The 13,072-nt window shown below is 59.4% G+C and overlaps 1 protein-coding gene across 5 annotated transcripts in view; it reads left to right on the forward strand.

The window, feature by feature from the left end:
- ARHGAP27 (Rho GTPase activating protein 27) overlaps positions 1-12,635 on the forward strand; it is a 32,739-nt gene extending 20,104 nt beyond the window's left edge. For all 5 annotated transcript variants that reach the window (XM_079797336.1, XM_079797335.1, XM_079797337.1 and 2 more), the window contains 15 exons: positions 4,158-4,577; positions 5,929-6,111; positions 6,352-6,429; positions 6,501-6,584; positions 6,955-7,022; positions 7,726-7,816; positions 8,320-8,424; positions 8,714-8,812; positions 9,628-9,733; positions 9,880-10,002; positions 10,082-10,180; positions 10,364-10,441; positions 10,523-10,657; positions 10,775-10,880; positions 10,971-12,635. In XM_079797336.1, the coding sequence (XP_079653462.1) occupies positions 4,158-4,577; positions 5,929-6,111; positions 6,352-6,429; positions 6,501-6,584; positions 6,955-7,022; positions 7,726-7,816; positions 8,320-8,424; positions 8,714-8,812; positions 9,628-9,733; positions 9,880-10,002; positions 10,082-10,180; positions 10,364-10,441; positions 10,523-10,657; positions 10,775-10,880; positions 10,971-11,148 (1,953 nt within the window). In that variant the 3' untranslated portion in view covers positions 11,149-12,635. The remainder of the gene's footprint in view (positions 1-4,157; positions 4,578-5,928; positions 6,112-6,351; positions 6,430-6,500; positions 6,585-6,954; positions 7,023-7,725; positions 7,817-8,319; positions 8,425-8,713; positions 8,813-9,627; positions 9,734-9,879; positions 10,003-10,081; positions 10,181-10,363; positions 10,442-10,522; positions 10,658-10,774; positions 10,881-10,970) is intronic.
- The last annotated feature ends 437 nt before the right edge of the window (positions 12,636-13,072 follow it).

Raw genomic sequence — 13,072 nt, forward strand, 5'->3', positions numbered from 1 at the left:
GGACCTCCATCCCCGGCCCTGTCAGGAACTGGGGGGAGCTGGGGTTCGGAGCAGGGAGTCTCACGGAGCTTGGGAATCCTCCCTTCTTTCCTCTTTCCTTCCCGAGGCCTTGCCCGTCCGAGAGGGGCTGAGAGGTGATCAGCTGGGGGAAGAGAGGCAGGCCTGCTCCCTGCTGGTGGGTGGGAATTGAAGACACGAGGAGCTGGGGGCTGGGAAACTGAGTGTGGTGAGAACTGGGCCCCTCTCAGCTCCGTCCTCTAGCCTGAGGTGGGAGGACACTTCCTCTTTCCCCCTAGGTGTCCCTGTGTCTCTGATGACTGTGACTGGGCCCCGAGAGCCCTGGTGCCCTAGCCAGGCTGCATCTGGGTCTTGTCTGGGCCTCTGGGAGTTGGGGGTGGGGATGGCAGGCCCTGCGCTAACCCGGGCGAGCTCCCCCTGGAAGGCCAGGGCGCATGGAGGGACTGGCCCACCTGGCCTCCAGGAGCTGGCCTGATCCAGACTGAGGCTCTGCCAGGAAAGGAAAGTACCTCCGTCTTAGCACTGGGAGCTCTGTAGAGTTCTAGAGCAGTGGTCGGCAAACTCATTAGTCAACAGAGCCAAGTATCAACAGTACAACGATTGAAATTTCTTCTAATGCTACTTCTTCAAAATAGACTCGCCCAGGCCATGGTATTTTGTGGAAGAGCCACACTCAAGGGGCCAAAGAGCCGCATGTGGCTCGAGAGCCGCAGTTTGCCGACCACGGTTCTAGAGTTTGAAGGGGCCACAGGACTGCCACATCCCTACAACTGGGGGCGGGGGGGGGGGGCTCTGCTTGCTCACCTCCAGTGAAGGCCTCTCACGACCTCCTGGGGCAGCCCCCATCCAGACAAGGTGCCCCCTTCAAAGGGACACTGCCTTGCCCTCATTTAACCTCCGATCTGCAGTCTGGAGCCCCACAGTATGATTCTGCATCTTCTCTTCCTCATGACAGCCCGGTCATGCTGGAGGCCGGAACTTGTACCGCCCAGGTCTCCTCTGTACCTGCTGGGAGTGTTCCTTGTGCAAGATTCCCATCAGCTCGACCAGCCTGAGGCTCCCCATGGACTCAGAGCCAAGGGCAGCAGCCTAGCCAGGTGGAGATCCCTGCTCCAAAGAGCCTGGCTCCCTCCTTGGCGGGTCCACTGCCCATGCGCCCTTCCAGCCCGTGTCCCGGGGTTAGCTGGGGTGCATAGCAGGTGTGTCTGGTGGTTCACCTTCCTCTGCTGCCTCCATCCTGTCATCCCAAGGAGTCTCCTGTTCCTTTGCTTGAACCCTCGTTTCCAGGAAGTTCTTGCTAATCCCGGTCTCTCCTGCAGTGTCAGGTGTGTGTTTGTTGCTGAAGTCTGGTATGGAAATGACCTGTGTACTCAAGCAGGAAGTGCTTTGGGTGGATCTGCATTGGACCACCTAGTGCGGGGTGACCATGTCAGTTACAGTCCCTGAGTCTTGCTCTTAAGAAACTCATGCCTTTAGGGGCAGAGAAGGGAGGTAGATGGGGGGACAACGAACCGACCACCAAGGCAGCGTGCCATCAGGCCCCAACAGAGCAGAGTGACAGCAGGTTAGACTTTTCTCTGGACGGAGAAAGCCTCGCCCAGTGAGGCCTGTGAGCGGAGCTCCGTGGAGGAGCCGGATTTGGGCGGGCAGGGAAAGAGCCGGGAGTTCCAGGCTGAGGGCGTGGCTGGGGCAAAGGCACGGAGGTAGGAGGGTGCCTTTGTGTTTGGGGGCTGGTGTGGTTGGAATACAAGATGCCACAAAAGGGCTGTTGTGAGTGGAGAGAAAAGAGAAGTGGGGTGGAGGGTCATCTCAGCCACGCAGGAGCTGGTAGGGGAGGGGGAGGAGGGACGGACTGCTGCACCCAGCTCTCCCTGCCCCCTACATGCCTGGGGCCTGCCACCCTGTGTACAACTGCCACACCCCATTCCTTGGCAGTGGTTTTGTTCTTCTGTTAGCAGTCATCATCATTGACATGACATGCTGTGCATTTTACATCACCCTGCTTCCCCCCACCATTTGCACACGTGTGCAGGCTGCCAAGGCAGGGGTTTGGGCCCATTTCTTCACTGCTGCATTCCTAGTGCCTCAAACCATGCCTGGTGCAGGGTAGGCAGAGCTCTGCTGGACAGATGAGTATTTTTGTAGGCACCTAAGGCTCAGGGAGAGGCCACCGTGAGCAGGACATGCTTCCCCTCTTGAGGCGTTTATAGCTTAGTGAAGGTCTCATGACAACAGAGAAACTTCTATGACTTAAAAAAAAAAGGGGGTTAGCCCAGAGGATGTGGCTCAATGGTTGAGCATTGACCCATGAGCCAGGAGGTCACAGTTCAGTTCTCAGTCAGGGCACATGCCCGAGTTGCAGGCTCAATTCCCAGTGGGGGTCGTGCAGGAGGCAGCCAAGCAATGATTCTCTCTCATCATTGATGTTTCTATCTCTCTCTCCCCCTCTCTCTTCATCTCTAAAATAAAAAATACATATTAAAAAATAGATGTTAAGTTTATTGGCCCTGGCCAGGTGGCTCTGTTGGTGGGAGCGTCATCCCATACAGTGTATGGCAGACACCAAAAGGTTGCTGGTTTGATTTCTGGTCAAGGCACATACCTGGGTTTCAGCTTTGATCTCGGGTCAGGGCACATGGTGGAGGCAACCAGTAAATGTTTCTCTCTCACATCATGTTTCTTTCTCCCCACCCCCCTTCCTCTTTCTAAACATATCCTTGGGTGAGGATTAAAAGCTTAGAGAAAAAAACTAAACAAAACAAATCCAATCCCTATAATTACACCTCTGTTTCTAAAAACACAATATTGGAATTGTGCTAAGTTTATCATCTTGAAATCTTTCCCTTGCAGCATTTTGTATTCTTAGAAAACAGTATTAATCTCCTTGTGCTATTCTGCTGCCTGGGGTTTGAGAGGGTAGCTATCTACCCCTCTGATGGGCTGAGGGTACAAGGCTGTGGTGGGCACAGGGGAAATCTTGGGAAAGGTCTTGAACCTGACACCTGAGCTGAGTCCTAAGGGACTAGGAGTCAGCCAGGTGGGAAAGGGGTGGGGAGGGGCCTGGGCAGGCTGTGAATGAGCTGAGGCCTATAGGAGACACAGCAGAGAGGGTGGGGGCGGTGCTACAGGAGCTTAAAGTTCAAGCTCAGGAGCCAGGAGGGGCAGGAAATAAGGTGATGGCAGGTGATGGGCTGCCTCTGGTGGCCTGTTAAAGGCTTAGACTTTGCCCTGCCAGGCTGCAGGCAGCCTTGAGGTGTTAAACATAACCAGGCTTATCTTCTGTGTGACTGAATCCTCTAGCCCACCTCACTTTCCTTTGGGGGTAGGAGGGGTTCACCTTTCTTTGCCCCTCCTCCTCCTTTTCTTTTGTGTTGTTGTTGTTGTTAATTCTCACCCGAGGATATTTTTCCATTGGTTTTTAGGGAGAGTGGGGAGGGGAAGACTGAGAGAAGTAGCGAGGTGAAAGTAACACATCGATTGGTTGCCTCCTACATGAGCCCTGACCAGGGCCTGGGCCAGGGAGGAGCCTGCAACCGAGGTACTCGCCCTTGACGGGACCCTTTGGTCCACAGGCTGATGCTCTATCCACTGAGCCAAACCGGCCAGGGCTGCCCCTCCTTCCTCCCTCCCATCTGGCTGTCCTCTGTGTTTTCCAAGTCTGGAGTCGATTCAGAGGCCTGCAAACCCCACATCCAGGAGATTCTAGTCCCAAATCCAGAGGCAGTGCTGATTCTGGCCCCAGAGGGCACCTGGCCAGGAGAAGGGCGGGATGTAGAGTGCAGCAAGACCCTGGTCCCATAGGACCCGAATGGGACAGGGAAGGGGTGGGTCCCAGGCCATTTCTCTGTTTCTGCCCAACCTTTGGTTCTCCTCTGTGAGTGCCCAGCTGGGAGAATTCGGTTATCAATATTTTATTAATAAATAATTCCTGGCATTGCCCCACCTTATCCGGGGCATTTCATACGTTACAAAGCACTTTCAGGAACATTTCCTCATTCTCTCTTCACTACAGTTTCCAGAGCGGCGGGGCAGCTATTTCACAGCCGGGGGAACTGAGGCAGGGAGGTACGGTGACTTGCTGAAGGCTGCCCAGGTGGCAAGTGTGACCGCAGCTGACCTGTCTCCTCCTCCCTGCGCAGGTGGACGAAGCCCCAGAGCCCGTGTACGCGAACATAGAGAGACAGCCTCCGGCCACTTCGCCGGTCGCCGCCGCGGCCCGCCGGCCCGGCCAGGTGTGGGAGACACACACGGACGCGGACACCGGGCGGCCCTACTACTACAACCCGGACACGGGCGTGACCACCTGGGACTCGCCTTTCGAGGCTGCGGAAGGCGCCACCAGCCCGGCCAACTCCCTGTCCTCGGTGGGCAGCCACGAGAGCCTCGAGACTGAGTGGGGTCAGTACTGGGATGAGGAGAGCCGCAGGGTGTTCTTCTACAACCCGGTGACGGGCGACACGGTCTGGGAGGAGGAGTCCGAGGAGCCCGAGGACCAGGAGGACCACGACGCGCTGAAGATGCAGCCAGGCCTGAGCCCGGACAGCCCCAAGGACCAGAGGGTGAGGGGCGGGGCCTGAGCTGGGTGGGCGGGGCTGGCTCCTAGGCTCTGACCCCTCCTCTCCCCACAATCCTGGGAACTTGGGGTGAGGGGCGTGGCCTGAGCTGGGTGGGCGGGGCTGGCTCCTAGGCTCTGACCCCTTCTCTCCCCACAATCCTGGGAACTTGGGGTGAGGGGCGTGGCCTGAGCTGGGTGGGCGGGGCTGGCTCCTAGGCCTCTGACCCCTTCTCTCCCCACAATCCTGGGAACTTGGGGTGAGGGGCGGGGCCTGATCTAGGTGGGCGGGGCTGGCTCCTAGGCCTCTGACCCCTCCTCCTCCCCACAGCCCTGGGAACTTGGGATGAGGGGCGGGGCCTGAGCTGGGTGGGCGGGGCTGGCTCCTAGGCCTCTGACCCCTCCTCCTCCCCACAGCCCTGGGAACTTGGGGTGAGGGGCGTGGCCTGAGCTGGGTGGGCGGGGCTGGCTCCTAGGCTCTGACCCCTTCTCTCCCCACAATCCTGGGAACTTGGGGTGAGGGGCGGGGCCTGATCTAGGTGGGCGGGGCTGGCTCCTAGGCCTCTGACCCCTCCTCCTCCCCACAGCCCTGGGAACTTGGGATGAGGGGCGGGGCCTGAGCTGGGTGGGCGGGGCTGGCTCCTAGGCCTCTGACCCCTCCTCCTCCCCACAGCCCTGGGAACTTGGGGTGAGGGGCGTGGCCTGAGCTGGGTGGGCGGGGCTGGCTCCTAGGCTCTGACCCCTTCTCTCCCCACAATCCTGGGAACTTGGGGTGAGGGGCGTGGCCTGAGCTGGGTGGGCGGGGCTGGCTCCTAGGCCTCTGACCCCTTCTCTCCCCACAATCCTGGGAACTTGGGGTGAGGGGCGTGGCCTGAGCTGGGTGGGCGGGGCTGGCTCCTAGGCTCTGACCCCTTCTCTCCCCACAATCCTGGGAACTTGGGGTGAGGGGCGTGGCCTGAGCTGGGTGGGCGGGGCTGGCTCCTAGGCCTCTGACCCCTTCTCTCCCCACAATCCTGGGAACTTGGGGTGAGGGGCGTGGCCTGAGCTGGGTGGGCGGGGCTGGCTCCTAGGCCTCTGACCCCTTCTCTCCCCACAATCCTGGGAACTTGGGGTGAGGGGCGGGGCCTGATCTAGGTGGGCGGGGCTGGCTCCTAGGCCTCTGACCCCTCCTCCTCCCCACAGCCCTGGGAACTTGGGATGAGGGGCGGGGCCTGAGCTGGGTGGGCGGGGCTGGCTCCTAGGCCTCTGACACCTCCTCCTCCCCACAGCCCTGGGAACTTGGGATGAGGGGCGGGCCTGGCCGGTGGTGGATGGGCTGGCTCTGAGGGATCTCTGACCCAGTCTTTTACTCCCTGTAGCCTCCCACCCCTGAGACGGACTACCCTGAGGTACTGACCAGTTACCCCGAGGAGGACTATTGCTCTTCGGGCTCCCTCAGTGAGCCCGGGCCCGCCTCTCCGTTTGTCACGCCTCCCGGTTGGTCATGCCACGTGGACCCGGAGGGGCAGACACTCTACACCAACCAGTTTACCCAAGAGCAGGTAGGGGAACAGGTGGGCCCAGAGAGCCTCGGGGCACACCTCCAGCCCTTCCTCACTAGTAGCTCCCCTTAACACTGAACTTCAGCTCCTGCTCTGGCTCCACACCAGCCTCGGACACTGTGTCACCTGCACCTTCCCTCCAGACTCCTTGGGCCTATGTTGGGCTCTGGTTAGAGGGAACCTTTTCTGTTCCTCTCTTGAGGCCACTGGCAGCCCTGACCTTCCCTCTCCCCTTCACAGTGGGTGAAGCTGGAGGACCATGGGAAGCCCTACTTCTACAACCCCAAAGACTCCTCTGTTCGGTGGGATCTGCCCCAGGTAACCGACTGGGAAGGGAGAGTCCAAAGGAGAGAGGGAGGGTTTACATATGACAGTGTCTTTCTCCCCAGATCCCAATTCCTGCCCCTCGAAGCATCCTCAAATCCAGCCAAGACAGTGAGACCCCAGCCGAGGCCAGCCCTCCGGAGGAGAAGGTAAGGGAAGGGGCATGCAGGCCCTGGTAGGACCCCACAGAAGAAATAGGGGAGTTCTGGAGGTCCTGGGATCTGGAACTGGGCCAGGCATGTCTCCCCCATAAGCCCCAGCACTAGCCTGGGCTCAATGAGCCTGGATCTGGGTCATCCCAGGCCCAGAGGTGGGTGAGATTGGGAGCTGGGAGGAAATCTTTATTGCTGCTGCTGCTGCTGCTGTGGGACCAGGTACCCCACCATCAGCAGCAGCAAAGAGGGTTCAGTGGAGGTCCAGGCCCAGTCTGTGGAGCATTGCTGGCCGAGGGGGAGACTAGCCTGGGCCCACCATGGCTCACATCCTTCACTGCCTCCTCTTTCCCCTTCTTTCTCTAAGATCAAGACCCTGGACAAGGCGGGCGTGCTCCATCGCACTATGACAGTGGACAAGGGAAAGCGGGTCCGGTGAGAGCCCTTCTGCCCCCACATTCACTGAGCACTTCCCCTATGCCAGGCTCTGTTAATCCTCGTAGCAACTTCATAAGAGGTCCTGTGAGGACACCGAGGCACGGAGAGATAAAGGGAGTCCACCTCTAACAGTTGGGTGTTCCCAAGCTGTGATCTTTTATTGATTTTTTACAGAGAGGAAGAGAGAGGGATAGAGAGTTAGAAACATCGATGAGAGAGAAACATCGATCAGCTGCCTCCTGCACACCCCCTACTGGGGATGTGCCCACAACCAAGGTACATGCCCTTGACCGGAATCGAACCTGGGACCCTTGAGTCCGCAGGCCGACGCTCTATCCACTGAGCCAAACCGGTTTTCCCAAGCTGTGATCTTTTAAAAAATACATTTTTATTCATTTCAGAGAGGAAGAAGAGGGAGAGAGAGAGAGAGAGGAACATCAATGATGAGAGAGAATCATTGATTGGCAGCCTCCTGCATGCCCCCCACTGGGGATTGAGCATGTGCCCTGATAAGGAATCGAACCATGACCTCCTGGTTCAGAGGTTGACGCTCAACCATTGAGCCACTCTGGCCGGGCCCCAAGCTGTGTTCTTAAGCTCTGTGTCCTGCTCCCGGGGGTGGGAAGGAGGCCTCAGCCCAGGGCCAACTCCAAGCTCTGCCACCCCCCCCCTTCCCCATCCCCCCCCCCCCCCCCCCCAGGAAGAAGCACTGGAGTACCTCCTGGACAGTTCTGGAGGGTGGCGTCCTGACGTTCTTCAAGGACTCCAAGACCTCAGCTGCAGTTGGCCTGGTGAGGCCCGGGCCGCGAAGGCAGGGATCACCCCGTCTACTCCTGACTCCTGTGGGTCTTTCCCTGATGTGTCTTGTCAAAGGCCAGTTCTGAGACAGAGGAACATAAATGTCCTGCGAGCTAGGCCTTTGGCAAAGACAACAGCAGATTGACCCCAGGACAAGCACCTGCAGCCACTGGGCACGGGGCGCTGTCCTTGAGGGCCGACAGCTCCAGCCTCCTGGGCCGGCAGCTGGGGACTAGGTGCCCTGTTTGCAGGGATGGGGGCTGCACACTTTTCTCCTTTCCTCTCCTGGGAGGGCAGGCAGCAAAGGACCCACCAGCCCTCAGGCTCTGTGGCTAAGAAGTTCCAGGATCTCTGGGTTCCAGAATCCCTTGGGCCCCCTTCTCCCAGAGCTGGGACCCCATCCTGTCACTAGAGCGGAGGGAGCCTGGTGAACTGGAGTCAGGGTACTGTGGCAGGCCTGTCCAAGTTGAAGGCTCTCTCCTTCCCTCTCCCACAGAGGCAGCCTCCTAAGCTCTCTATCCCCGAGTACACGGTGAAGCTGAAGGGGGCCTCTCTTGCCTGGGCCCCCAAAGACAAATCCAGCAAGAAGAATGTGCTGGAGGTGAGTTGTGGGGGGTAGAGAGAAAGAAAGGGGGCTTACTGATGGCTTGGGACTCAAACTAGTCAAGTCCCAAGAAGGGGGACCTGGGGGGGAGTTGGGTCTGGAATTCTCAGGGATCCAAGCTCAAGTTGCCCCCACCTTAGGGATCCATCCACAGTATTTCTGGCATCATGGACTCGGCAGTTTCCTCTCCAGGAGCTGAGTTCCCCAGTCCTTGGCCTTGGACGGTGATGAGAAGTAGGAGGGGTCTCTGGGGGACAAAACGCTGTCATGACTTGTGTCTCTCCAGCTGCGGAGCCGAGATGGCTCAGAGTACCTAATCCAGCACGACTCGGAGGCCATCATCAGCACCTGGCACAAGGCCATCGCCCAGGGCATCCAGGAACTGGTAGGCAGGGCAGCTGTGCCCACTGTGGGTGGGGTCCTCTACTCAGGCACTGGGAGCTCCATGGCACCCGTGGGTAGTGCCCCCCCCCCCCCATGACTGGATGGCAAGAGGGCTGCTGAAGAAACAGCCTTTCTTACTTATATGAAGCAGCCTCTGAGGCTGGCCCTGCAGGAGGATTCTTCATTGAGGGGTGGAGGCACATCCTAGAGCACTGTCCCATTTTAAGGGGCATAGAACGAAAAGAACATATCTGAGAAATAGCCTCAGGCTGGAATGAAGATGAAATTGTTAAGGGTTGAATGGAAGAGTCTTCCATTTTTAGGTTCAAATATCAATGGCATAAGTAGAGATGGGACAGTCCCCCTCCGACAGCGATTCACCTGGAAACAACCTGGGGCTTTCTGAAATTCCCTAGGACCCAACACTGGGTGCGGCATCTGGCTGTATCACTAGAGGCAGGAATCCAGATCCAGGGAGGTGATTCTGGTGTGGTTGTTGGCTCAGGCCCCAGCTAGAACTGCAAGCTCAGAACTGGGAGCCACATACTGAGGAATCCTGACCTACTGGAGTGTACAGAGTTGCTGAGAAAAATATGGAAGGAGTGGGGGGCAGGAACTGGGACATGGGTAGGGCAGAACAGGAGGTCTGTCTCCCAACACCTAGAGAGCTTCATGCAGCTAAGGAAGGTGAATGTTCAGAGCTTCCATGGTGGAGATGAGAGGAATATCCTGGTTAAGGGAAGGGTGAATTTTGTGGGGTCGGGGGTCACCAGGCCAGCGGGCCCAGGCCCTGCCTCTGAGGCTATGTGGTTCTAGTCTGCAGACCTGCCTCCGGAGGAGGAAAGCGAGAACAGCAGTGTGGACTTCGGGTCCAGCGAGCGCCTGGGAAGCTGGCGGGAGGATGAGGCCCGGCCTGGAGCAGGTGTGCGCCGGGATGGAGGGGATGGAGGGGTGGGGGGTGTGGGAGTGGGGTGAAGGGAATCTTTTGGAGGGGGTGGTGACCCAGATGGGGCCTGCTGGGCCCCCCGGGCGCCACCGACTGACACGCCCTTGCATTCCCTGCGGCAGCCGCTCCTGTCCTGAGCCCTGGGGTCCCGGAGAGCGACTTGAGCAAGGTCCGGCAGAAGCTCCGCAAGTTCCTACTCAAGAGGCCCACGCTGCAGACGCTGCGGGAGAAGGGCTACATCAAAGGTACCGGAGGGGCCTGGAGAGCGAGCGGGCCGCCGGTGGCCCACGCAGGGGAGGGCGCGCTGACCTGCCTCTCCCCCAGACCAGGTGTTCGGCTGCGCGCTGGCCGCGCTGTGTGAGCGCGAGAGGAGCCCGGTGCCGCGCTTCGTGCAGCAGTGCATCCGCGCCGTCGAGGCCCGCGGTACGTACCGCAGTCCGCGGGGGCAGGGTCGGAGGAGGGCGCACTCAGGGCGTCTGACAGCCTCGGAGGCCCCTGGGTGGGCGCAGGGTCGAGAGAAAAGGACCGGGAGCTCCTTCCACGGAACCGTAGCAGGGGCTTGAGCCCCGTCCCGCGAAACCCGGGCTCAGCGCCTCCTCTCTCCAGGGCTGGACATCGACGGGCTGTACCGCATCAGTGGAAACCTGGCCACCATCCAGAAGCTGCGCTACAAGGTGGACCACGGTGAGGCTCGCCCGCAGCCCTGCCCAGGCCCGGAGGCATGGCACGAAGGGGCGCTCACCCCCTCTTCTTCCCTTGCTGCAGATGAGCGTCTGGACCTGGAGGACGGACGCTGGGAGGACGTGCACGTGATCACCGGCGCCCTGAAGCTCTTCTTTCGAGAGCTGCCCGAGCCCCTCTTCCCCTTCTCGCACTTCCGCCAGTTCATCGCGGCCATCAGTGAGTGGGGCGGAGGGGGGAGGAGGGGTGCAGCGGGCCTGCCTGGGGCAGGACCCCCACACAGCGGGGGTTCGCTCCATCCGTTCCCCTCGCCGAGCCCACCCTTCCCTTCGCCAGAGCTGCAGGACCAGGCCCAGCGCAGCCGCCTTGTGCGCAGCCTGGTGCACACGCTGCCCGCCCCCAACCACGACACCATGCGGCTGCTCTTCCAGCATCTGTGCCGGTGAGTGGGCGGCCGGCCATGGGAATGGGGACCCCCCCACACTCTGCCATCTCTGGGCCCTGATCCCCCTCCCCCCCATCCCTGCTGCAGGGTGATTGAGTACGGCGAACAGAACCGCATGTCTGTGCAGAGCGTGGCCATCGTGTTCGGGCCCACGCTGCTGCGGCCGGAGACGGAGGAGGCCAGCATGCCCATGACCATGGTGTTCCAGAACCAGGTTGTGGAGCTGATCCTGCAGCAGTGCTCAGACATCTTCCCGCCGCACTGACCCCGCTGCCGCCACTGGGACCTGGCACTGGAGCTGGCCACGTTTGCCCCGCCACGTGGCTAGACTCGATTTCTGACACCCTCCACTTCCCCCGGTCCACAGGCTGCTGGGAATTCGGCACCCCTCGGTGCTGAGGGTCTGATGACCCTTGGTGGGTAACTCACAAAAATGTGATTTTTCCCCTCCCCTGTCCTGTTTTGGGGTTAATGGGGTTCTGTTCTTGATTCCAGCGCCACCTGCTGTGTGTGCGCGGGCGCGCACACGAGAATGTAGTGGGGGGGCGGGAGCGGTGAGGGTCGCTTTCTGGGATGGCCCAAGGCCCTTGTTGCCAGGAGTGATTTGGGTGAGGGGCTTCCTGGCTGCTTCAGGCTTGAGGCCTTAACAGAGACCCTGTGGGCTGGCACCGTGCCCATCATGAAGCAACTTCCCTGCTGCCGAAACGGGACTGACCCGGGCCTCCAGCGTGGGCAGCTGGACCTGCTTCCCTCCGGCGGCAGGAAGGAACTTCTGCCCAGCCCTCCCGCTGGCTGGTGGTGACAGTGTTCACCTGCTTTCTTGTCTGCGGATCCGGGATTCTGCCCTCCTTGACCCGCTTAGGTTCTGTGCAAGGGGTCTTCCCATTGGGTAAATGTGTGTCTGGCACCTGCCACCTGACATGGCACCGTTTCCACACACAATCCCGCTTTGCAGATGAGAAAACGGAGGCTTGCAGAGGCAAAGTGACTTGGTTCAGGGTCCAGTGGGTGATCTGACTCCCCAGCTCAAGCTCCCCTTATACCAAAGCACAGCCTCGTGGTGGGGTAAAACCAATCCTTTCAGCTACCCCCTAACCACAGCATGGACTTATGGGAAAAACGAAGCTGGGTGGGTTCTGTCTGGGCCTAGGGAGGTACCTGAAGGTCAAGAGGGAACCTGCCCAGCTGTTCTTCCCTGGGGGGAGGGCAAGTGGCACTAGCAAGAGCCCCCAGTCCCTCTCAGCACCTGGCTGACAAGTACGCCTCCCTGGTGGCTGCCTTGCCACACAGCTGGGAGAGGCCTGCAGGACGGAGGGAAGGAGAGTGTAACCTCCACAAAGGAAGTGTGGACCCTGGGGCCAGCAGCCCCCTTCCCTCATACACAAACCGCATCCGTTTATGGGTCTTACCTCCCTGCCCCACCCGCCCGCTCACTTATTCAACAAGCAATAATAGCTAATATTTATTGACATTTGCACCATGCCAAGCATTTTACTTGGATTATCCTGTTTGTTCCTCACAGCCAATATTTATTACCTGCTCTTCTGTGCCAGACACTGTGCTCTGGAGCAGGGGTGCTGCACGTTGCCTCCCTGGTGGAGCTTATGGTCCGGTGGGTGAGGCTGCCCCAAGCCCACCCCTAATGCCAGCGGGGCTCGGGCAAGAGTACAAATGGAGGCCACATCCGTCGAAATACTGTAAACTTACAAATCAAGCTAACAACTGTTCAATAAAATGTGTTTTGTTCTCCGACTTCGGCAAATGTACTTTCATACTGACCTGGAAGGCCAGGTTCTGATGTAAACTTGCTCTCAGCCTGCCCCCTGTATCTTCCCACCCAAAGACCCATCCTGCCCCAAGGAGAAGGTCATGTGCACGTATGTGGACACTCCAGTCCATGAGCGCAAACGGCCATACCCCCTGCAACCTGCTTCCCCATGGCCACTCCACATGGTCCACCCTTGAGGGAATGGGCCTGGGGCCTTTGGGGCAGGGGATTTTGGGGTCCCGTGTGTCAGGAGTGTGGTCCTAAAGGAAAGGGCCTAGGCTCTGAGAGAGCCCCACAGATTCCTCATCCTGTGTGGAGAAGCACAGAGAAGGTCCAGAATAGAAGGATCCAGGGCGGGGCAGGGACCCCCTCATCCAGGTGTAAGGTTTGGAACGTGACATATTAAACACCCGATTACTTG

Source organism: Cnephaeus nilssonii, assembly GCF_951640355.1.
Source record: "Cnephaeus nilssonii genome assembly, chromosome: 19".
NCBI lineage: Eukaryota > Metazoa > Chordata > Mammalia > Chiroptera > Vespertilionidae > Cnephaeus > Cnephaeus nilssonii.